This window comes from Staurois parvus, unplaced genomic scaffold (assembly GCF_062004578.1).
Source record: "Staurois parvus isolate SC_StPar_1 unplaced genomic scaffold, SC_StPar_1.0 ptg000887l, whole genome shotgun sequence".
Classification (NCBI taxonomy): domain Eukaryota; kingdom Metazoa; phylum Chordata; class Amphibia; order Anura; family Ranidae; genus Staurois; species Staurois parvus.
Window position 1 is genome coordinate 711613 of NW_028318683.1, and position 25907 is coordinate 737519.

At 49.8% G+C, this 25907-nt stretch overlaps 1 protein-coding gene across 1 annotated transcript in view; it reads right to left on the bottom strand.

Annotated features, from left to right (window-relative positions):
- The window catches only part of LOC149442413 (A.superbus venom factor 1-like), a 476989-nt gene that overhangs the window by 99851 nt on the left and 351231 nt on the right, over positions 1-25907 (bottom strand). Inside the window, exons 30-32 of the mRNA XM_089656130.1 lie at positions 21196-21291; positions 20767-20917; positions 15559-15722 (exon numbers count right to left, since the gene is read on the bottom strand). Coding sequence (XP_089512256.1) covers positions 15559-15722; positions 20767-20917; positions 21196-21291 — 411 coding nt within the window. The remainder of the gene's footprint in view (positions 1-15558; positions 15723-20766; positions 20918-21195; positions 21292-25907) is intronic.

A 25907-nucleotide genomic window follows, 5' to 3' on the forward strand; every position in this document is an offset into this window, starting at 1 on the left:
ACAGCTGACATCACATAAGACAGATAACTGGCATATAAAAAAGGAGAGGTCAGCAGTAGAGATGAGCGAAGTATTCAAAAATTTGATTCGACTGATTCGGCGAATTCGTAGAAAAATTTCGATTCGAGTCGAATATATTCGCTGTGAATTTAACTTAAAAAAGGGTGTTTCTAGGCTTCAGAGAGACTTAATATTAGTGCTGAACACTGTACCTTTAATTTAAATGCCCTTGGAGTCTGCTGGGGAAGAGAAATAATACTGTCAGGCAGTATGACATGCAGATGAGTGCCGTCGATCTTAGAATCACCGCACACTTCACTCATTTGGCCAGTCACGGGGCCAAAACCAGAGTGTGGAGCCACAGTGTGGCGGTGGAGGCAGCAGCAATGGGAGGCCATACAGCACCCTATGACAAAAATGGAAACCACCAGCAGTGTGAGGAGACCTGAAAGTGGCACATGGCAGAGTGTGGCGATAGAGACAGCAGCAATGGGAGGCCGTACAGGGACCCATGAGACACTCTGGACCTGGCAGCAGCATGAGGAGGCGGTACAGGGGCCCATGGCAGATTACGGGCCTGGCAGCAGCATGAGGAGTCGGTACGGGGGCCCATGGCAGATTACAGGCCTGGCAGCAGCAATGGGAGGCCGTACAGGGACCCATGACACAATCTGGACGTGGCAGCAGCATGGGGAGGCGGTACAGGGGCCCATGACAGATTACGGGCCTGGCAGCAGCATTTGGAGTCGGTACGGGGGCCCATGACACACTCTGGACCTGGCAGCAGCATGAGGAGGCGGTACAGGGGCGCATGACAGATTACGAGCCTGGCAGCAGCAACTTGGACAGGAGGACGTTCAGTTTCTGCACCGTCTGGTGCGTGCTCGCAAACTGTTGTCTCTTGGAAACGGATTCCAAGAAAGACTGCTGACGGAATCCGTGAAGAGGAGTAGCAGGAGAAGGAGCATCTGAACGAGCGGAATATGCCAACAAGCGACAACAGGGGCCTATGGCAGATTAGGGGCCTGGCAGCAGCTATGGGAGGCCCGTAATCTGCCAGCACCCTATGTCAAAAAATTCTACACACCAGCAGTGTGTGAGGAGACCTGAAAGTGGCACATGGCAGAGTGTGGCGATGGAGACAGCAGCAATGGGAGGCCGTACAGGGACCCATGAGAGACTCTGGACCTGGCAGCAGCATGAGGAAGCGGTATATAGGGGCCTATGGCAGATTAGGGGCCTGGCAGCAGCTATAGGAGGCCCATAATCTGCCAGCACCCTATGTCAAAAAATTCTACACACCAGCAGTGTGTGAGGAGACCTGAAAGTGGCACATGGCAGAGTGTGGCGATGGAGACAGCAGCAATGGGAGGCCGTACAGGGACCCATGAGAGACTCTGGACCTGGCAGCAGCATGAGGAAGCGGTATATAGGGGCCTATGGCAGATTAGGGGCCTGGCAGCAGCTATAGGAGGCCCATAATCTGCCAGCACCCTATGTCAAAAAATTCTACACACCAGCAGTGTGTGAGGAGACCTGAAAGTGGCACATGGCAGAGTGTGGCGATGGAGACAGCAGCAATGGGAGGCCGTACAGGGACCCATGACAGACTCTGGACCTGGCAGCAGCATGAGGAAGCGGTATATAGGGGCCTATGGCAGATTAGGGGCCTGGCAGCAGCTATAGGAGGCCCATAATCTGCCAGCACCCTATGTCAAAAAATTCTACACACCAGCAGTGTGAGGAGACCTGAAAGTGGCACATGGCATGAGACACTGTGGACCTGGCAGCAGCATGAGGAGGCGGTATATAGGGGCCCATGGCAGATTAGGGGCCTGGCAGCAGCTATGGGAGGCCCATAATCTGCCAGCACCCTATGTCAAAAAATTCTACACACCAGCAGTGTGTGAGGAGACCTGAAAGTGGCACATGGCAGAGTGTGGCGATGGAGACAGCAGCAATGGGAGGCCGTACAGGGACCCATGAGAGACTCTGGACCTGGCAGCAGCATGAGGAAGCGGTATATAGGGGCCTATGGCAGATTAGGGGCCTGGCAGCAGCTATAGGAGGCCCATAATCTGCCAGCACCCTATGTCAAAAAATTCTACACACCAGCAGTGTGTGAGGAGACCTGAAAGTGGCACATGGCAGAGTGTGGCGATGGAGACAGCAGCAATGGGAGGCCGTACAGGGACCCATGAGAGACTCTGGACCTGGCAGCAGCATGAGGAAGCGGTATATAGGGGCCTATGGCAGATTAGGGGCCTGGCAGAAGCTATGGGAGGCCCGTAATCTGCCAGCACCCTATGTCAAAAAATTCTACACACCAGCAGTGTGTGAGGAGACCTGAAAGTGGCACATGGCAGAGTGTGGCGATGGAGACAGCAGCAATGGGAGGCCGTACAGGGACCCATGAGAGACTCTGGACCTGGCAGCAGCATGAGGAAGCGGTATATAGGGGCCTATGGCAGATTAGGGGCCTGGCAGCAGCTATAGGAGGCCCATAATCTGCCAGCACCCTATGTCAAAAAATTCTACACACCAGCAGTGTGTGAGGAGACCTGAAAGTGGCACATGGCAGAGTGTGGCGATGGAGACAGCAGCAATGGGAGGCCGTACAGGGACCCATGAGAGACTCTGGACCTGGCAGCAGCATGAGGAAGCGGTATATAGGGGCCTATGGCAGATTAGGGGCCTGGCAGCAGCTATAGGAGGCCCATAATCTGCCAGCACCCTATGTCAAAAAATTCTACACACCAGCAGTGTGTGAGGAGACCTGAAAGTGGCACATGGCAGAGTGTGGCGATGGAGACAGCAGCAATGGGAGGCCGTACAGGGACCCATGACAGACTCTGGACCTGGCAGCAGCATGAGGAGGCGGTATATAGGGGCCTATGGCAGATTAGGGGCCTGGCAGCAGCTATGGGAGGCCCGTAATATGCCAGCACCCTATGTCAAAAAATTCTACACACCAGCAGTGTGTGAGGAGACCTGAAAGTGGCACATGGCAGAGTGTGGCGATGGAGACAGCAGCAATGGGAGGCTGTACAGGGACCCATGAGAGACTCTGGACCTGGCAGCAGCATGAGGAAGCGGTATATAGGGGCCTATGGCAGATTAGGGGCCTGGCAGCAGCTATAGGAGGCCCATAATCTGCCAGCACCCTATGTCAAAAAATTCTACACACCAGCAGTGTGTGAGGAGACCTGAAAGTGGCACATGGCAGAGTGTGGCGATGGAGACAGCAGCAATGGGAGGCCGTAGAGGGACCCATGAGAGACTCTGGACCTGGCAGCAGCATGAGGAAGCGGTATATAGGGGCCTATGGCAGATTAGGGGCCTGGCAGCAGCTATAGGAGGCCCATAATCTGCCAGCACCCTATGTCAAAAAATTCTACACACCAGCAGTGTGTGAGGAGACCTGAAAGTGGCACATGGCAGAGTGTGGCGATGGAGACAGCAGCAATGGGAGGCCGTACAGGGACCCATGACAGACTCTGGACCTGGCAGCAGCATGAGGAGGCGGTATATAGGGGCCTATGGCAGATTAGGGGCCTGGCAGCAGCTATGGGAGGCCCGTAATCTGCCAGCACCCTATGTCAAAAAATTCTACACACCAGCAGTGTGTGAGGAGACCTGAAAGTGGCACATGGCAGAGTGTGGCGATGGAGACAGCAGCAATGGGAGGCCGTACAGGGACCCATGAGAGACTCTGGACCTGGCAGCAGCATGAGGAAGCGGTATATAGGGGCCTATGGCAGATTAGGGGCCTGGCAGCAGCTATAGGAGGCCCATAATCTGCCAGCACCCTATGTCAAAAAATTCTACACACCAGCAGTGTGTGAGGAGACCTGAAAGTGGCACATGGCAGAGTGTGGCGATGGAGACAGCAGCAATGGGAGGCCGTACAGGGACCCATGAGAGACTCTGGACCTGGCAGCAGCATGAGGAAGCGGTATATAGGGGCCTATGGCAGATTAGGGGCCTGGCAGCAGCTATAGGAGGCCCATAATCTGCCAGCACCCTATGTCAAAAAATTCTACACACCAGCAGTGTGTGAGGAGACCTGAAAGTGGCACATGGCAGAGTGTGGCGATGGAGACAGCAGCAATGGGAGGCCGTACAGGGACCCATGACAGACTCTGGACCTGGCAGCAGCATGAGGAAGCGGTATATAGGGGCCTATGGCAGATTAGGGGCCTGGCAGCAGCTATAGGAGGCCCATAATCTGCCAGCACCCTATGTCAAAAAATTCTACACACCAGCAGTGTGTGAGGAGACCTGAAAGTGGCACATGGCAGAGTGTGGCGATGGAGACAGCAGCAATGGGAGGCCGTACAGGGACCCATGACAGACTCTGGACCTGGCAGCAGCATGAGGAAGCGGTATATAGGGGCCTATGGCAGATTAGGGGCCTGGCAGCAGCTATAGGAGGCCCATAATCTGCCAGCACCCTATGTCAAAAAATTCAACACACCAGCAGTGTGAGGAGACCTGAAAGTGGCACATGGCATGAGACACTGTGGACCTGGCAGCAGCATGAGGAGGCGGTATATAGGGGCCCATGGCAGATTAGGGGCCTGGCAGCAGCTATAGGAGGCCCATAATCTGCCAGCACCCTATGTCAAAAAATTCTACACACCAGCAGTGTGTGAGGAGACCTGAAAGTGGCACATGGCAGAGTGTGGCGATGGAGACAGCAGCAATGGGAGGCCGTACAGGGACCCATGAGAGACTCTGGACCTGGCAGCAGCATGAGGAAGCGGTATATAGGGGCCTATGGCAGATTAGGGGCCTGGCAGCAGCTATAGGAGGCCCATAATCTGCCAGCACCCTATGTCAAAAAATTCTACACACCAGCAGTGTGTGAGGAGACCTGAAAGTGGCACATGGCAGAGTGTGGCGATGGAGACAGCAGCAATGGGAGGCCGTACAGGGACCCATGAGAGACTCTGGACCTGGCAGCAGCATGAGGAAGCGGTATATAGGGGCCTATGGCAGATTAGGGGCCTGGCAGCAGCTATAGGAGGCCCATAATCTGCCAGCACCCTATGTCAAAAAATTCTACACACCAGCAGTGTGTGAGGAGACCTGAAAGTGGCACATGGCAGAGTGTGGCGATGGAGACAGCAGCAATGGGAGGCCGTACAGGGACCCATGAGAGACTCTGGACCTGGCAGCAGCATGAGGAAGCGGTATATAGGGGCCTATGGCAGATTAGGGGCCTGGCAGCAGCTATAGGAGGCCCATAATCTGCCAGCACCCTATGTCAAAAAATTCTACACACCAGCAGTGTGTGAGGAGACCTGAAAGTGGCACATGGCAGAGTGTGGCGATGGAGACAGCAGCAATGGGAGGCCGTACAGGGACCCATGAGAGACTCTGGACCTGGCAGCAGCATGAGGAAGCGGTATATAGGGGCCTATGGCAGATTAGGGGCCTGGCAGCAGCTATGGGAGGCCCGTAATCTGCCAGCACCCTATGTCAAAAAATTCTACACACCAGCAGTGTGTGAGGAGACCTGAAAGTGGCACATGGCAGAGTGTGGCGATGGAGACAGCAGCAATGGGAGGCCGTACAGGGACCCATGAGAGACTCTGGACCTGGCAGCAGCATGAGGAAGCGGTATATAGGGGCCTATGGCAGATTAGGGGCCTGGCAGCAGCTATAGGAGGCCCATAATCTGCCAGCACCCTATGTCAAAAAATTCTACACACCAGCAGTGTGTGAGGAGACCTGAAAGTGGCACATGGCAGAGTGTGGCGATGGAGACAGCAGCAATGGGAGGCCGTACAGGGACCCATGAGAGACTCTGGACCTGGCAGCAGCATGAGGAAGCGGTATATAGGGGCCTATGGCAGATTAGGGGCCTGGCAGCAGCTATAGGAGGCCCATAATCTGCCAGCACCCTATGTCAAAAAATTCTACACACCAGCAGTGTGTGAGGAGACCTGAAAGTGGCACATGGCAGAGTGTGGCGATGGAGACAGCAGCAATGGGAGGCCGTACAGGGACCCATGAGAGACTCTGGACCTGGCAGCAGCATGAGGAGGCGGTATATAGGGGCCTATGGCAGATTAGGGGCCTGGCAGCAGCTATGGGAGGCCCGTAATCTGCCAGCACCCTATGTCAAAAAATTCTACACACCAGCAGTGTGTGAGGAGACCTGAAAGTGGCACATGGCAGAGTGTGGCGATGGAGACAGCAGCAATGGGAGGCCGTACAGGGACCCATGAGAGACTCTGGACCTGGCAGCAGCATGAGGAAGCGGTATATAGGGGCCTATGGCAGATTAGGGGCCTGGCAGCAGCTATAGGAGGCCCATAATCTGCCAGCACCCTATGTCAAAAAATTCTACACACCAGCAGTGTGTGAGGAGACCTGAAAGTGGCACATGGCAGAGTGTGGCGATGGAGACAGCAGCAATGGGAGGCCGTACAGGGACCCATGAGAGACTCTGGACCTGGCAGCAGCATGAGGAAGCGGTATATAGGGGCCTATGGCAGATTAGGGGCCTGGCAGCAGCTATAGGAGGCCCATAATCTGCCAGCACCCTATGTCAAAAAATTCTACACACCAGCAGTGTGTGAGGAGACCTGAAAGTGGCACATGGCAGAGTGTGGCGATGGAGACAGCAGCAATGGGAGGCCGTACAGGGACCCATGAGAGACTCTGGACCTGGCAGCAGCATGAGGAGGCGGTATATAGGGGCCTATGGCAGATTAGGGGCCTGGCAGCAGCTATGGGAGGCCCGTAATCTGCCAGCACCCTATGTCAAAAAATTCTACACACCAGCAGTGTGTGAGGAGACCTGAAAGTGGCACATGGCAGAGTGTGGCGATGGAGACAGCAGCAATGGGAGGCCGTACAGGGACCCATGAGAGACTCTGGACCTGGCAGCAGCATGAGGAAGCGGTATATAGGGGCCTATGGCAGATTAGGGGCCTGGCAGCAGCTATAGGAGGCCCATAATCTGCCAGCACCCTATGTCAAAAAATTCTACACACCAGCAGTGTGTGAGGAGACCTGAAAGTGGCACATGGCAGAGTGTGGCGATGGAGACAGCAGCAATGGGAGGCCGTACAGGGACCCATGAGAGACTCTGGACCTGGCAGCAGCATGAGGAAGCGGTATATAGGGGCCTATGGCAGATTAGGGGCCTGGCAGCAGCTATAGGAGGCCCATAATCTGCCAGCACCCTATGTCAAAAAATTCTACACACCAGCAGTGTGTGAGGAGACCTGAAAGTGGCACATGGCAGAGTGTGGCGATGGAGACAGCAGCAATGGGAGGCCGTACAGGGACCCATGAGAGACTCTGGACCTGGCAGCAGCATGAGGAAGCGGTATATAGGGGCCTATGGCAGATTAGGGGCCTGGCAGCAGCAATGGGAGGCCCATAATCTGCCAGCACCCTATGTCAAAAAATTCTACACACCAGCAGTGTGTGAGGAGACCTCAAAGTGGCACATGTTTGAGGCATGATTCATGGCGGATTTAGTCAGTTGTGTCAGGAACTGGTGGTTTGAAATCCAGACTAATCCACGCCTGATTCATTTTCACAAACGTGAGTCTCTCCACACTTTGGGTGGACAGTCGTGTCCTCCGCGGAGTTACAATACCTCCTGCCGCACTAAACACGCGCTCCGATGCCACGCTACTGGCCGGGCATGACAGCCTTTCAAGGGCAAATTCAGCTAGTTGGGGCCAAAGGTCAAGTTTCGTTGCCCAGTAGTCAAGGGGATTGTCTACCTCGGTTGGCAGGGTGCTGTCCAAGTAGGCCCAAGCCTGTTGTTTGAGGTCCTGCTCCAGGTCCACCTGATGCTGCTGCTGCTGCTGCGGCTGGTTAGTAGTTTCCTCACTGCGCTGGTGAAGAAAGCTACTCATCATCGACTGCAGACTGAGGCAGCTGCTGCTGGTGGAGCTGCCACTGCTCCTACCACCCCACCCCTCCCCTGCTGCCATGGCAGCAGAACGCGAGCGCACAGGGCCCACAGTGTCTGAGGATGGACGTTGGCGCACAAAGGCAGAGACCAACTGACTACATAGGTGGTTTTTATAGTACGTTATTTTGGCCTCCCTCTCAGCAGGTGTGAAAAAGGCCACCATTTTGGAACGGTAGCGAGGGTCCAACAAGGTGGACAGCCAAAAGTCATCCCTCTGTCTGATGGTTATTATTCGGCTGTCGCTACGCAAGCAACCGAGCATGCTATGGGCCATTTGTGCCAAGGAATGCGAGGGACTCCCTGCCTCCATCTCCACAGCATACTGCCACGGTGCGTCTGGGTCCTCTGTCTCCTCCTCCTCCTCCTCTACCAGATGCTCCTGCTCCTCCACTCCTGTCCGCTGAGTGGAAAAACCACCCATTTCACTCAATAATTCCTGAGCACAAATGTCCTCCTCTACCTCCTCCTCTTCTTCCTGTCCTGCCCCCACAGGGGTCATGTGGCGTTGAGATCTGTGCGCCACGTCTACCGCACCCTGACCAGCCATTGTTAACAGCATTTGTTCAAGGACGTGCAACAGAGGAATGACGTCGTTCATCCCATAGTCCTGCCGACTCACGAATAGCGTGGCCTCCTCAAAGGGCCTGAGCAAGCGGCAGGTGTCACGCATGAGCTGCCAATGGCTGACATCAAAGTTACACAGGGGAGTACCTTTATCCGCTTGTAACATCAGGAAATCGGTGATGGCCTTTCGCTGTTCGTAAAGGCGGTCTAACATGTGTAGGGTTGAATTCCACCTTGTTGCAACGTCGCAGATCAGGCGATGCTGTGGAATTCCGTTCTGCCGCTGCAGCTCAAGGAGGGTGTGCTTTGCGGTGTAGGAATGGCTGAAATGCATGCAAAGTTTACGTGACATTTTAAGGATGTCTTGCAGTGGGATGGTGGATTTTAAGAACCGCTTGACAACCAGATTGAACACGTGAGCCATGCATGGCGCATGGCACAACCTTCCTTGACGCAGAGCAGACACCATGTTCTTTCCGTTGTCGGTCAACATGGTTCCGATTTTCAGTTTGCGCGGAGACAGCCATCTGTCGATTTCTCTGTTCATTACACTCAGAAGTTCCTCCCCTGTGTGACTACGTTCGCCAAGGCATACCAGGTGCAGAACAGCGTGACACCGTTGCGCCCTGCACATGTGATATGCCGGTCGGGTAATGGGACTTGGCACGGGGGTGGCGGCTGAGGACACGGCGGAAGAAGAGGTGGTAGAGGCGGACATCTTTGCCGGACCAAGGACGTGCAAACGTGGAGGCAAAAGCGGCGTGACCTGTCCAAGTTGCTGGTGCGGCTGTGACGGCACCACGTTCACCCAGTGGGCCGTAAATGACATGTACTGTCCCTGACCGTAGTTACAGCTCCACACGTCGGCGCTGCCGTGCACTTTGGCAGAGACCGACATGCTCAAAGACTGGCCCACCATGTCTTCTACATGTGAATGCAGGGCTGGCACTGCCTTTTTGGCGAAGAAATGACGGCTTGGCACTCTCCACCGCGGCGCGGCACAAGCCATCATTTCTCTGAAAGGTGCTGAGTCCACCACTTGGAAAGGGAGGGACTGCAGCACCAGCAACTTGGACAGGAGGACGTTCAGCTTTTGCACCGTCGGGTGCGTGCTCGCAAACTGTTGTCTCTTGGAAACGGATTCCAAGAAAGACTGCTGACGGAATCCGTGAAGAGGAGTAGCAGGAGAAGGAGCATCTGAATGAGCGGAAGATGCCAACGAGCGACAACTCCCCTCAGCAGAGGTGTTGGAGCCTTGACTGGCTGATGGAGGGCGATTGACGTCGGGTGACGGAGCAAGTAACGGAGCGGGTGATGGAGCGGGGGCTGGGGCGGGCAGAACCGCCGTATCTTTATCACGGTTTTCCCAGGCCACCAAATGGCGACGCTGCATATGCTGCCGCAACGCTGTAGTCCCAACATGGGCCCCCTGGCCACGCTTGACTTTCTGGTCACATAGTCGACATACGGCTACGTTTACTTCCTCGGGCGGCTTGACGAAAAATTGCCACACCGCCGAGTAGGAAACTTTGCCCCCGATACTCCTCACTGGCTGACTGCTGCTTCCTCCGTGCACACCGGCACCACTACTGGCCGTGGTGGTAGGCTGCAGTGGAGCTGGTGCTCTACTCCGTGGACGTTTGGCTCCACTGACACTGCTGCGACCCTGCTGCTGTCTCCTGGGCAACCCACCGACTGTTTAGCTCGCTGCCAAGCTGCCACCCTCTTCTCCTGATGATGCGGAAGAAATTGCCTGATGACGACGAGGCTGCCAAGTGCGATCAACCTCCTCATCATCAAGTAGGGTCTCCGCCTCACTACTAGCCCCCTCGGCTGCGTCTGGGTCAGGAGACAGACCTGTCTCTAGACCGGCTACCGAGCCACTCTCCTCGCCACTACTTCTTCGCCTGGCTGCTGAAAAGGCGGATGTCTCCCCCCGTTCCTGACCGCCCTCTGTTAGCTCTTCCTCACTGTACAGTGGGGCTGAGCCCACAGCATGCGATACTTCGCTTGGTGAGGGAACACCAAAGGACAGGGGCAGGTAGAGGACACGTGATTTCAGTGGGCTTGGTCCCGGGCCATGCCAACTAACGGTTGTGTCTGACGTACCCACCGACCGTTGGCTGTAGGTGTCAGAGGTGACCTGGGAAGAGGAAGACGACCGAGCCAACCAATCGACGACGGCAGGGTTGTCGGTGGAGACACGACCGCTGGATGACACCGGGAGCACTGGCCTCTGGCTGCGAATAGTGCTGCCTCGACCCCTTCCTCTGCTGCCACGTCTGCTCGCTCCTAAAACATTGCCTCCTCTGCCACTCCTCTGCATGTTGTCTGACATACTCTTTAATTAAACGATTATGTGTCCCTGAGTAACAATTCTGTGTCCCTGAGTAACAATTCTGTGTCTGTGCGAGTAACAATTCTGTGGCCCTAAGTAACAGTTCTGTGGCCCTCAGTAACAATTCTGTGTCCCTGATTAACGTTTCTGTGGCCCCAAGTAACAGTTCTGTGGCCCTCAGTAACAATTCTGTGTCTGTGCGAGTAACAATTCTGTGTCTGTGCGAGTAACAATTCTGTGGCCCTAAGTAAAGTTTCTGTGGCCCTAAGTAACAATTCTCTGGCACTCAGTAACAATTCTGTCTGTCCCTGAGTAACAATTCTCTGGCACTCAGTAACAATTCTGTCTGTCCCTGAGTAAAAATTCTGTGGCCCTAAGTAAAGTTTCTGGGGCCCTGAGTAACAATTATCTGGCACTCAGTAACAATTCTGTCTGTCCCTGAGTAACAATTCTCTGGCACTCAGTAACAATTCTGTCTGTCCCTGAGTAAAAATTCTCTGGCCCTAAGTAAAGTTTCTGTGGCCCTGAGTAACAATTCTCTGGCACTCCGTAACAATTCTGTCTGTCCCTGAGTAACAATTCTCTGGCACTCAGTAACAATTCTGTCTGTCCCTGAGTAAAAATTCTGTGGCCCTAATTAAAGTTTCTGTGGCCCTAAGTAACAATTCTCTGGCACTCAGTAACAATTCTGTCTGTCCCTGAGTAACAATTCTCTGGCACTCGGTAACAATTCTGTCTGTCCCTGAGTAACAATTCTCTGGCACTCAGTAACAATTCTGTCTGTCCCTGAGTAAAAATTCTGTGGCCCTAATTAAAGTTTCTGTGGCCCTAAGTAACAATTCTCTGGCACTCAGTAACAATTCTGTCTGTCCCTGAGTAACAATTCTCTGGCACTCCGTAACAATTCTGTCTGTCCCTGAGTAACAATTCTCTGGCACTCAGTAACAATTCTGTCTGTCCCTGAGTAAAAATTCTGTGGCCCTAAGTAAAGTTTCTGTGGCCCTGAGTAACAATTCTCTGGCACTCCGTAACAATTCTGTCTGTCCCTGAGTAACAATTCTCTGGCACTCAGTAACAATTCTGTCTGTCCCTGAGTAAAAATTCTGTGGCCCTAATTAAAGTTTCTGTGGCCCTAAGTAACAATTCTCTGGCACTCAGTAACAATTCTGTCTGTCCCTGAGTAACAATTCTCTGGCACTCGGTAACAATTCTGTCTGTCCCTGAGTAACAATTCTCTGGCACTCAGTAACAATTCTGTCTGTCCCTGAGTAAAAATTCTGTGGCCCTAATTAAAGTTTCTGTGGCCCTAAGTAACAATTCTCTGGCACTCAGTAACAATTCTGTCTGTCCCTGAGTAACAATTCTCTGGCACTCCGTAACAATTCTGTCTGTCCCTGAGTAACAATTCTCTGGCACTCAGTAACAATTCTGTCTGTCCCTGAGTAAAAATTCTGTGGCCCTAAGTAAAGTTTCTGTGGCCCTGAGTAACAATTCTCTGGCACTCCGTAACAATTCTGTCTGTCCCTGAGTAACAATTCTCTGGCACTCAGTAACAATTCTGTCTGTCCCTGAGTAAAAATTCTGTGGCCCTAATTAAAGTTTCTGTGGCCCTAAGTAACAATTCTCTGGCACTCAGTAACAATTCTGTCTGTCCCTGAGTAACAATTCTCTGGCACTCGGTAACAATTCTGTCTGTCCCTGAGTAACAATTCTCTGGCACTCAGTAACAATTCTGTCTGTCCCTGAGTAAAAATTCTGTGGCCCTAATTAAAGTTTCTGTGGCCCTAAGTAACAATTCTCTGGCACTCAGTAACAATTCTGTCTGTCCCTGAGTAACAATTCTCTGGCACTCGGTAACAATTCTGTCTGTCCCTGAGTAACAATTCTCTGGCACTCAGTAACAATTCTGTCTGTCCCTGAGTAAAAATTCTGTGGCCCTAATTAAAGTTTCTGTGGCCCTAAGTAACAATTCTCTGGCACTCAGTAACAATTCTGTCTGTCCCTGAGTAACAATTCTCTGGCACTCCGTAACAATTCTGTCTGTCCCTGAGTAACAATTCTCTGGCACTCAGTAACAATTCTGTCTGTCCCTGAGTAAAAATTCTGTGGCCCTAAGTAAAGTTTCTGTGGCCCTGAGTAACAATTCTCTGGCAGTCCGTAACAATTCTGTCTGTCCCTGAGTATGAATTCCGTGGCCCTAACTAGCGTTTCTTTGTCCCTAAGTAAAGTTTCTGGGGCCCTCAGTAACAGTTCTGTGTCTGTGCGAGTAACAATTCTGTGTCTGTGCGAGTAACAATTCTGTGGCCCTAAGTAAAGTTTCTGTGGCCCTAAGTAACAATTCTCTGGCACTCCGTAACAATTCTGTCTGTCCCTGAGTAACAATTCTCTGGCACTCAGTAACAATTCTGTCTGTCCCTGAGTAAAAATTCTGTGGCCCTAAGTAAAGTTTCTGTGGCCCTGAGTAACAATTCTCTGGCACTCCGTAACAATTCTGTCTGTCCCTGAGTAACAATTCTCTGGCACTCAGTAACAATTCTGTCTGTCCCTGAGTAAAAATTCTGTGGCCCTAAGTAAAGTTTCTGTGGCCCAGAGTAACAATTCTCTGGCACTCCGTAACAATTCTGTCTGTCCCTGAGTATGAATTCTGTGGCCCTAACTAGCGTTTCTTTGTCCCTAAGTAACAGTTCTGTGGCCCTGAGTAACAATTCTGTGTCTGTGCGAGTAACAATTCTGTGGCCCTAAGTAACAGTTCTGTGGCCCTCAGTAACAGTTCTGTGTCTGTGCGAGTAACAATTTTGTGTCTGTGCGAGTAACAATTCTGTGGCCCTAAGTAACAGTTCTGTGGCCTTCAGTAACAATTCTGTGTCTGTGCGAGTAACAATTCTGTGTCTGTGCGAGTAACAATTCTGTGGCCCTAAGTAAAGTTTCTGTGGCCCTAAGTAACAATTCTCTGGCACTCAGTAACAATTCTGTCTGTCCCTGAGTAACAATTCTCTGGCACTCAGTAACAATTCTGTCTGTCCCTGAGTAAAAATTCTGTGGCCCTAAGTAAAGTTTCTGTGGCCCTGAGTAACAATTCTCTGGCACTCCGTAACAATTCTGTCTGTCCCTGAGTAACAATTCTCTGGCACTCAGTAACAATTCTGTCTGTCCCTGAGTAAAAATTCTGTGGCCCTAAGTAAAGTTTCTGTGGCCCAGAGTAACAATTCTCTGGCACTCCGTAACAATTCTGTCTGTCCCTGAGTATGAATTCTGTGGCCCTAACTAGCGTTTCTTTGTCCCTAAGTAACAGTTCTGTGGCCCTGAGTAACAATTCTGTGTCTGTGCGAGTAACAATTCTGTGGCCCTAAGTAACAGTTCTGTGGCCCTCAGTAACAGTTCTGTGTCTGTGCGAGTAACAATTCTGTGTCTGTGCGAGTAACAATTCTGTGGCCCTAAGTAACAGTTCTGTGGCCTTCAGTAACAATTCTGTGTCTGTGCGAGTAACAATTCTGTGTCTGTGCGAGTAACAATTCTGTGGCCCTAAGTAAAGTTTCTGTGGCCCTAAGTAACAATTCTCTGGCACTCAGTAACAATTCTGTCTGTCCCTGAGTAACAATTCTCTGGCACTCAGTAACAATTCTGTCTGTCCCTGAGTAAAAATTCTGTGGCCCTAAGTAAAGTTTCTGTGGCCCTGAGTAACAATTCTCTGGCACTCAGTAACAATTCTGTCTGTCCCTGAGTAACAATTCTCTGGCACTGAGTAACAATTCTGTCTGTCCCTGAGTAAAAATTCTGTGGCCCTAATTAAAGTTTCTGTGGCCCTAAGTAACAATTCTCTGGCACTCAGTAACAATTCTGTCTGTCCCTGAGTAACAATTCTGTGGCCCTAATAACGTTTCTGTGGCCCTAAGTAACAATTCTCTGGCACTGAGTAACAATTCTGTCTGTCCCTGATTATGAATTCTGTGGCCCTAACTAGCGTTTCTTTGTCCCTAAATAACGATTCTGTGGCCCTCATTAACAAGTCTCTGTCCCTAAGTAACTTTTCTCTGTCCCCAATTATCGTTTCTGTGGCCCTAACTCTGTCCCTGTCCCTAGTACAGAGCGGTCTGCCTCTGTTCAATAACTGCAGGCAAATGAAGAATTCCAAAATGGCCGCTATTTATAGCTCGACCATTACACAGTGCTGGCTGGCTGGCTGCTGATAGGCTGATGCGATCACATGTAGTTGAGGAATGCATTATGGGTCAGCGCGCCTTGTCTGCGCGCCTTCCCAGACATCTCCGCTCCGTCGCCGCACATGTCAGCCGCCATTTTCTGAAAAATTTCGATTCGCGCGTCCGAATTAGGCTATTTTTCGGATTCGGCACGAATCGAAATTTTTCCGATATTCGACTCGAATTCCACTTCGGATACTTCGATTCGCTCATCTCTAGTCAGCAGTATCAGCTCCCATTACTTATCACCACTGGTTTCCTTTAAGCTCAAAACATACTTAAAAAGATCTTACCTGAAGTTCCCTACAAGAAGAGATCCTATATACTCACCTCTCTGGTGGCTTATGTCTTCTACTTCCCATTCAGCTCAGCAGCTCCCTTAAGACTCTTCAGTAATAAAGACTTCCAGGAGTGTCAAATGCATGTGCCCCCCCTCTTCAAAGATATGTTTATATAAGCCTTTTCCTTATATTTTGTATACCTAGTACTTAAGGTAGATGTGAGTTACGTACTTGAGTTGATCCATAAAATTTTCCAAAAAATCTTTGTTCCGTCAACCACTGGGCTAATGGTGAGGCCTTCGTATGCTCCCCCTTCTTCAAAAGTGTGAGGAGAGCATAGGACGTTGACTCAATTGTTATTTCTCTGTAGCCTTCTTCATTCCAATGGTTGCTATCTGAAAAGATAACGTATGACAATTTTGCTTAAAATAATGATCAGAACCTTGAACTCCACTGCAATGGTCACTGCACCGTTGTGCTCTACCGTGCAGAGAAGGATTCCTGCCAGAAGAACACAATAGTGCTGCAGGAAGGATTCCCTTATCAACACCAACTTTTTTGATGGGGGAATTGAGCAATTTTCTTTCCTGAAGCCGGTGGCTTGCTTGAAAGTCAGCAAATAAGTACATGTGGCATAAGCAGAATAGGTAACTCCATTATGAAGGGCAAGAATAAGCCACACCTGGCTTAGAGTATTGCAACAATGTGGAAAAAAGCTTATATGTCCAGCCTATAAATCAGTAATGAGCATTTTTCTTGGTATACAGGTCTAAAGTATGGCCCCTGACATCAACAAGGGGTCTCTCATTACATTACCCCATCACCCCTGACACCGGGCCTACAACACCTCCCACCTCCGCGTCCCACGACTCGTCCAGCCGCAGCACCACTGTGCCCACCAACGCTGTGCCACAACACCCAAGGACGCCGGCTTACAGCACCCACAGACTGCAACCAGCCAGCTGCGGCCCCAGCCGCCCACCACTCCCACTCCCCTCCTACGATTGGACACTGATGAACTCCAACATGGCATAACGGACTCTCCCCATCCTCACGTCCTGACTGGAACCTCCCTCCTCTCCGACCCGACCAGCACTCTGCTCTCCCTAGCATGCCACCTGCACTCCTCCTCGTTCTCCTCTTCTCCATTCCCAAACTTGCCCCCCTCTACCCCCCTACTCCCCCAAAACAACTCTACATTGCACCCTCACTCCTTCCTTCCCCCCTCTATGGCTCTCACCACCTCCTACTGATACTCCACTCCCCCGCTGACCCACGTCACCACCAACAGACCCACACGCTCCTGCACATCCCGTTCCCATGCCACCCTCCTCCTCCTCCTAACCGCCAGAGACATCTTCCCAATCCCTGGCCCCCCATCTCCCCACTCCCCCTCTTGGCACCCCCCTACTCCCGCCAGCCACCGCAACCCCCTCAACCTCATATCTGTCCCCCCCCTCCCCGCATCCACCCTTTCCCTCTTGGTTGCACTCCTGAACGCCCGTTTGGTTTGCAACAAGCTCACCGCCATCCATGACCTCTTTATCTTCCACTCCCTCAACCTCCTAGCGGTCACTGAAACCTGGATCCAAGCCACTGACTCCACCTCCCCTGCAGCCCTCTCCTATGGAGGCCTCGTCTGGACCCACTCACCCAGACCGAGCGGCCGCAGAGGCGGTGGGGTCGGTATGCTCCTGCCACAGCTGAGCACCTTCCAGGTCCTCCCTAACTCCCCCTCCCTATCCTTCTCCTCCTTTGAGGCCCACTGCATCCGGCTCTTCTCTCCCACCCCTCTAAGGATTGCGGTAATCTATCGGCCTCCTGGCTCCGCTTCCCCCTTCCTAGACGACTTTTCCGCCTGGCTTCCCTTCTTCCTCTCCTCCGAGCTACCGACCATCATCCTAGGTGACTTCAATATCCCCATCAACGCCAACAGCCCGGCTACTTCCCAACTTCTCCTCCTAACCTCCTCCTTCGCACTCACACAGCACACTCAGTCCTCCACCCGCACCAATGGAAACACCCTGGACCTCATTTTTCTCCCACCTCTGCACCGCCCACGACTTCACTACCACCCCTTTCCCCCTCTCTGACCACCACCTCCTCACATTCCCCATCTCCCCCTCCCTTAACTCCCCCCCCCGAAGCGTCTAACCATCACCCGCAACCTCTGCAATCTGAACCCGACCCATCTCCACCTGGCAGCTGACCGTCTGTATGACAGTATCCTCCCTCTGTCATGCCCTGACCTGGCCACTACTGCATACAACGACTCACTGTCGGCTGCCCTTGACTCCCTGGCACCCCTAACCATGCGTAACACCAGACCCTGACCACTTCAACCCTGGCAAAACGACCATACAAAAGGTCTCAAACGACGCTGGAGCGCTTATGGCGCAAAACCAGATCCCCTCGCACGTTCTCCCTCTATAAAGCCACCTACCTCGCCTACACCACACCTCCCTCCACGCCGCCAAGCAAGCCTATTTCGTAACCCTTATCAACACCCTCTCCACCTGTCCCCATCAGCTCTTCTCCACTTTCAAATCCCTGCTCTCTCCCCTCCCACCTCTACTCAGCACCTCACTCACTGCCCACAAGATTGCCAACCATTTCCATAACAAGATTGACGCAATCCATAAGGACATTGTCAACTCACAATCCACCTCTCCACCCAGCCTCCCGCCCTCCTTCAACCCCTCAACCCTCCCCTCCCCTGACCTCATAGCCGCACTACCCCCCACTATGCCTAACGCCCCGCACACTATCACCTCCTCAACACTCCGCACCTTTGACCTTACTACCATCGAGGAAGTCTCCAAGGTCCTCTCTGATGCCCGCCTCACCGCCTGCCCCCTCAACCCTATCCCCTCAACTCCTACAACCTCCATCCTATGCTCCCTCACCCTCATCTTTAATCTCTCCCTCTCCTCCGGCACTTTCCCCTCCCCTCTGAAGCATGCACACATCACCCCCCATACTCAAAAATCCCTCTCTTGACCCCACTAAACTTAACAACCTTAGACCCATCTCCCTGCTGCCTTTCACTTCCAAGCTCCTTGAGCGCCTGGCCTACAATCGCCTAAGCGCCCACCTCACTGATAACAACCTCCTTGACCCTCTATAGTCTGGCTTCTGTCCCCTGCACTCCACCGAAACCGCCCTACTTAAAATCACCAACGACCTTCTTACCGCCAAAGCTAATGGCCACTATTCTGTCCTCCTGCTCCTTGACCTCTCTGCGGCCTTCGACACTGTTGACCACCCTCTCCTCTTTGCTAAACTGCACTCCCTTGGCATCAGGGACGCTGTTCTCTCCTGGTTCTAGTCCTACCTTTCCCAACGCTCCTTCAGCGTCACCTACAACACTGCCACCTCCCCCTCCCTCCCCCTCTCTGTCGGAGTCCCCCAAGGCTCTGTCCTCGGTCCCCTCCGCTTCTCCATCTACACCTCCTCCCTTGGCAAACTACTACACTCCCACGGCTTCAATTACCACCTCTATGCCGATGACACACAAATTTACCTCTTTACCCCCCACCTCACTCCCTCACTCTCCGCCCGCATCGCCCACCTCCTAAACAACACATCAGACTGAATGTCGCTTCATTTCCTCAAACTTAACCTGTCCAAAACCAAGCTCCTGGTCTCCCCCCCCCCCGCGCCCCCCCCATCCGCTCCATCACAAATAACAATGCCACCATCACTCCCACTCCACATGCCAAAGTCCTGGGTGTCACCCTGGACTCCCAACTCTCCTTCCTACCCCACGTCCACTTGCTATCAAGATCTTGTAGGCTCCACCTCCGCAACATCTCCAAGATACGTACATTCCTCACCCCAGACACTATCAAACAACTCGTACACTCCCTCATCATCTCACGCCTGGACTACTGCAACTCCCTTCTCACTGGCTTACCCAAACTAACGCTATCCCCTCTCCAGTCGATCCTGAACTCAGCGGCGAGACTCATCCACCTCACTAACTGCTCCACATCCGCCACCCCCCTCTGCCAATCCCTTCACTGGCTCCTGATTGCCCAACGCATCAAATTCAAACTGCTTACCCTGACCTACAAAGCCATTCACAACGCCGCCCCAAACTACATAACTGACCTGATACCCAAATACTACCCCACCCGTGCCCTTCGCTCCTCACAGGACCTCCTACTCTCTAGCTCCCTGGTCTCCTCCTCCCACACCTGATTGCAGGATTTCTCCAGGACCTCCCTCATCCTCTGGAATTCCCTACCCCAATCCATCAGACTGTCACCTACCCTCATCACCTTCAGGTGCACCCTGAAGACCCACCTCTTCAGGGAAGCCTACCCCACCCTCACCTAACAACTGACCTCCTCCACTCCTCCCACCACTTCATTCCCCACAGCCATTTCCTCCTGTACCACTTTCCCCTCCCTCTTAGATTGTAAGCTCGAAAGAGCAGAGCCCTCTAGCCCTTCGTGTACTGTATTGTTTCTGTCTTGTCTCATGTTCTGTCCCCCTTGTTATTGTACAGCGCTGAGCTAACCCTTTGGCACTATACAAGTACTGTATAATAATAATAATTAGGTGAATGTAATACTACATAAAACTATCAAAGACTGTAGATTTACAACAGCATATGGTCAAAAGATTATGGATATGCAACAGGAGATGGTCAGAGACTATGGGCATGCTACAAAATGTGGTCAAAGACTATAAATATGCAACAGAATATGGTCAAAGACATTAACCGTGCAACAAGAGTGGTTGGAGACTAGGTTCATAGACTGGAAACACACTACATAAGAATGCTATAGATCACTGCTACTACATCTCCTTTACAAATCAATGCAGTTGATTTATTGAAGGCACTCTGCAAGGGCATTTGCTCCAGAGGTTAGTAAATTTGGTAAAGCACTGCTGACTTCCATCATGTGCAAGCATAAAATACAGTTTTTTTATTTTCTTTGCATTTGATTGGGTATTCTTTGCAAAGAGAAGCTTCACCAATTGCAATGTGCACAGTCTATTTGACTTTAGTAAATCCACCCCAATGGGATGGATTTACTAAAGGCAAATTCACTATGCACTTTGGAAGTGCAGTTGCACTCTGAAAGGGAAGTTGCTCCAGAGCTTAATAAAATGAGGGGAAGCTCTGCTGACTTTCATCATCCAATCCTGTGCAAGCAAAAATGCTGATTTTTTTTTTTCCTTGCATGTAATTGGGTATTCTTTGCAAAGTAAAACTTCATCTTGTTTACTAAGCTGTGGAGAAACTACACTTTCAAGATGCAGTCTAGTAAATCCACCCCAATAAGTTCCAAAGGACTAAATGAAGGTTGGGCACCAGGGCTGTAGATTTTTGAATTTCTATTGATGGATGTGGCCTTAAGGTGTGGAGAAGCTGCCTCTATACGTCTGCTGCCCATAGTCCCTAGCCTGTCGGTGTGGGTACCTTACCTGTAGAGGCTGACATCAGTTTATTTATGTCCTGTAGATTTCCTGCTTTGGCCAGAGCATAAGAAGTGATGGCAATGGAATATGGTTTTTGGAGAGATTGATATTGCTGGCTTATATATGAAGAAGCTTTATCAATGCTGGTTTGTAGAGTCTGGGGACCAAAGAAAACATTTTTTTTAAGAAAAACTGCACACATTGACGAGAGTTGTTTATATAGTAAATCAGTACATGTCATTTAAAGAATATCCACAGTCATTACTTAAATGGTGAATGTAGATTCAAATGCAGATCTTGTACTATGGGTCCCAGGTTGGGGGCACTCTAGAGTGGGCAGTGCAAATGAAAGAGAGGATTTTATCCTCCATGACCATGGCCTCTATAGTCTACACTGATTTTAGTGCACTTTAATTGCAAAGAGATGGCACTTACATATCCAGTACAAATGGTCACACTATCCAAGAGAGCAATAAGGACAAAAGATGTGAGTGCAGAATCCTTTTCAGCAGAACTTTTCTCTAAACCACCCTGGGCATAATGAAGAGAAAACACGTTAGCACAGGTGACTAAAACATTGCACAAGGTTCACAATTCTTCACTAATGTACTAATAGTTATGACATTACTTTAATTGGACCAGATTACTGAAATATACAGTATGACACTCATATGACACAGGCTGGTTATGCTGCAATTCGAAAACTCAATCACTAAAACCTACATAGGTTTCAACATATTAACATCTATGTAAAAACATTTTTTTTTGCTAGAGTAGGGAAGATTAAGATACTTTGTCAAGTTGTATTGCTGTCTGTGTCCCCACTGTGGAGATTAACTACTTGCCCTCCCTAAGATTTACCCCCCCCCTTCATAACCAGGACATTTTTTGCTGTTTATCACTGTGCTATTTCAACTGGTCATTGCACAATTTGCAATGCTCTATCCAACCAAAATTTATGCTCTTTTTTTCAAACAAATAGAACTTTCTTTTGGTGGTATTTCATCCCCTCTGCGGTTTGTATTTTTTTTGCGCTATAAACAAAAAAGACCAAACATTTTGAAAACAAACAATATTTTTCACTTTTGGGTATAACAAAATATCCAATAAACTCAAAGTTTGTCATAAATTTAGGCCAAAATGAATTCTGCTACATGTCTTTGGTAAAAAAAAATCCCAATACCTGTAAATTAATTGGTTTGTGTGAAGGTTATAGCATCTACAAACTATGATATATTGGAATTTACACAGCTTTTACATTCTAACTGCCTATCACATTTCTTGAGGTGCTAAAATGCCATGGCAGTACAAATCCCCCCAAATGACCCCTTTTTGTAAAGTAGACACCCCAAGGATTTTGCAGAGAGGCATATTGAGTCCATGGAACATTTTATTTTTTGCCACAAATTTTTCAAAAATGACAATTTTTTTATTTTTATTTTTGTTTTTACACAAAGTTGTCACCTTAATTATATATTGTTCATGCATGCCATTGGTATATGTGGAGTAACACCCCAAAAACACATTCTTCTACTTCTACTACTTCTACTACTACCACATGTGAGAGACTTGACAGCCTAGCTAGATACAGGCCCCCCCCAAATCTAATGACCACTTCCAGAGTTTCAAAGGGCATATTTCCTCATATCATTTCCCCACTACCTATCACAAATTGTCGGTCTTTTTTTTTTATAGCACAAAAAATAAACACGCGATCAAATACCACAGAAAGAAAGCTCAATTTGTGGGGAAAAAGGATGTAAATTTCATTTGGGTGCAGTGTTGCATGACCATGCAATTATTATTATTATTATTATTATTATTATTATTATACAGGACTTACAGTGGGGCAAAAAAGTATTTAGTCAGCCACCAATTGTGCAAGTTCTCCCACTTAAAAAGATGAGAGGCCTGTAATTGGCATCATAGGTAGACCTCAACTATGAGAGACAAAATGAGAAAGAAAATCCAGACAATCACATTGGCTGATTTGGAAAGAATTTATTTGCAAATTTTGGTGGAAAATAAGTATTTGGTCAATATCAAAAGTTAATCTCAATACTTTGTTATATATCCTTTGTTGGCAATGACAGAGGTCAAATGTTTCCTGTAAGTCTTCACAAGGTTGGCACACACTGTTGCTGGTATGTTGGCCCATTCCTCCATGCAGATCTCCTCTAGAGCAGTGATGTTTTGGGGATGTCGCTGGGCAACACTGACTTTCAACTCCCTCCAAAGGTTTTCTATGGGGTTGAGATCTGGAGACTGGCTAGGCCACTCCAGGACCTTGAAATGCATCTTATGACGCCACTCCTGCGTTGCCCGGGCGGAATGTTTGGGATCATTGTCATGTTGGAAGACCCAGCCACGTTTCATCTTCAATGCCCTTGCTGATGGAAGGAGGTTTGCACTCAAAATCTCATGATACATGGCCCCATTCATTCTGTCCTGTACATGGATGAGTCGTCCTGGTCCTTTTGCGGAGAAACAGCCCCAAAGCATGATGTTGTCACCCCCATGCTTCACAGTAGGTATGGTGTTCTTTGGATGCAACTCAGCATTCTCTCTCCTCCAAACACGACCAGTTGTGTTTCTACCAAACAGTTCTATTTTGGTTTCATCTGACCATATGACATTCTCCCAATCCTCTTCTGGATCATCCAAATGCCTTCTAGCAAACTTTAGACGGGCCCGGACATGTACTGGCTTAAGCAGGGGGACACGTCTGGCACTGCAGGATCTAAGTCCCTGGCGGCGTAGTGTGTTACTGATGGTAGCCTTTGTTACGTTGGTCCCAGCTCTCTGCAGGTCATTCACTAGGTCCCCCGTGTGGTCTTGGGATTTTTGCTCACCGTTCTTGTGATCATTGTGACCCCACGGGGTGAGATCTTGCGCGGAGCCCCAGATCGAGGGAGATTATCAGTGGTCTTGTATGTCTTCCATTTTCTAATTATTGCTCCCACAGTTGATTTGTTCACACCAAGCTGCTTGCCTATTCCAGATTCAGTCTTCCCAGCTTGGTGCAGGTCTACAATTTTGTTTCTGGTGTCCTTTGACAGCTCTTTGGTCTTCACCATAGTGGAGTTTGGAGTGTGACTGTTTGAGGTTGTGGACAGGTGTCTTTTATACTGATAACAAGTTCAAACAGGTGCCATTGATACAGGTAATGAGTGCAGGACAGAGGAGCCTCTTAAAGAAGAAGGTACAGGTCTGTGAGAGCCAGAAATCTTGCTTGTTTGTAGGTGACCAAATACTTATTTTCCACCATAATTTGCAAATAAATTCTTTCCAAATCAGCCAATGTGATTGTCTGGATTTGTTTTCTCATTTTGTCTCTCATAGTTGAGGTCTACCTATGATGCCAATTACAGGCCTCTCTCATCTTTTTAAGTGGGAGAACTTGCACAATTGGTGGCTGAGTAAATACTTTTTTGCCCCACTGTATATAGCGCCGACAGTTTGCTCAGCACTTTACATTATGGAGGGAGACAGTACAGTAACAATACAGTTCAATACAAAAGGGATTAGAGGGCCCTGCTCCTTGGAGATTACAATCTAGGAGGGAGGGGATAGTGGTACAAGAGGTAATTAGCTGTGGGGGATGGAGTGGTAGGATGAGTAGGGGATTCCAGTATTAGCTGGGGTTGGGGTAGGTTTCCGTGAAGACATGGGTTTTCAGAGTGCGCCTAAAAGTGAGCAGAGTAGGCGATAGCCTGATAGATTGGGGTATGGAGTTCCAGAGGATGGGTGAAGCCCTGGAGAAATCCTGGAGACGAGCATGGGAGGAGGAGACAAGGGAGCTAGAGAGTAGGAGGTCAGTTAAAGCAGCGCAGCGCTGTAACGCAAAAAATGACCTGGTCAGGAAGGGGGGTAAATCCTCAGGAGGGCAAGTGGTTAAAGGGATCTCTATGGAAAGTTATACAGATGAATTAAGGAACTATTTATCTGTTCAGACTATCCATATAACATAAGTAATAGGGTCAAGACTCTCATGGCATTGTGTATATACTGTATATCTATTGATGCCTGCTTGCAAGCCAGTGGGTTATAAAATGTTGTTAGGGACAAAACCATTTTAAGTATCACAGACATATTTATAAGTATGAATTTAAATCATAACAACATGTTGCAAGATATCTATATTTTATTCCAATACAATATCCCATTACCATTCAAAGGATTTCTTTTTTATTGTTATAGGTCTCTATAATCATTAAGTAGTTAATTGACCAAATTATTATATATACACACTGCTCAAACAAATTAAAGGAACACTTTTTAATTGAATTATAGTATCAAGTTGAATGAACTCCTGGGATATTGATCTGGTCAGTTAAGTAGCAGAGGGGGTTGTTAATCAGTTTCAGCTGCTTTGGTGTTAATTAAATTAACAACAGGTGCACTAGATGGGAAACAATGAGACGACCCCCAAAACAGGAATGGTTTTACAGGTGGAGGCCACTGAATGTTTTTCCCTGCTCATCATTTCTGAGTGTTTTTCACCAGTTTTGCATTTGGTTAGGGTCAGTGTCACTACTGGTAGCATGAGGCCATACCTGGACCCTACAAAGGTTGCACAGGCAGTCTAACTCCTCCATGATATCACATCAATACATGCCATTGCCAGAAGGTTTGCTGTGTCTCCCAGCACAGTCTCAAGAGCATGGAGGAGATTCCAGGAGACAGGAAGTTACTCTAGGAGAGCTGGACAGGGCCGTAGAAGATCCTTAACCTATCAGCAGGACTGGTATCTGCTCTTTTGTGCAAGGAGGAACAGGATGAGTTCTGCCGGATCCCTACAAAATGACCTCTAGCAGGCCACTGATGTGAATGTCTCTGACCAAACAATCAGATACAGACTTTATAAGGGTGGCCTGCAGGCCCAACATTCTCTAGTGGACTCTGTGCTCACTGCCCGGCACCATAGAGCTCGATTGGCATTTGTCATTGAACACCAGAATTGGCAGGTCCACCACTGGCACCCTGTGCTTTTCACAGATGAGAGCAGGTTCACCCTGCGCACATGTGACAGGCATGAAAGGATCTGGAGAAGCCGTGGAGAACATTATGCTGCCTGTAACATTGACCCACCACCAAAACGGTCATGAGGAACAGTGATAGTCTTGGGAGGAATATCCATGGAGGGA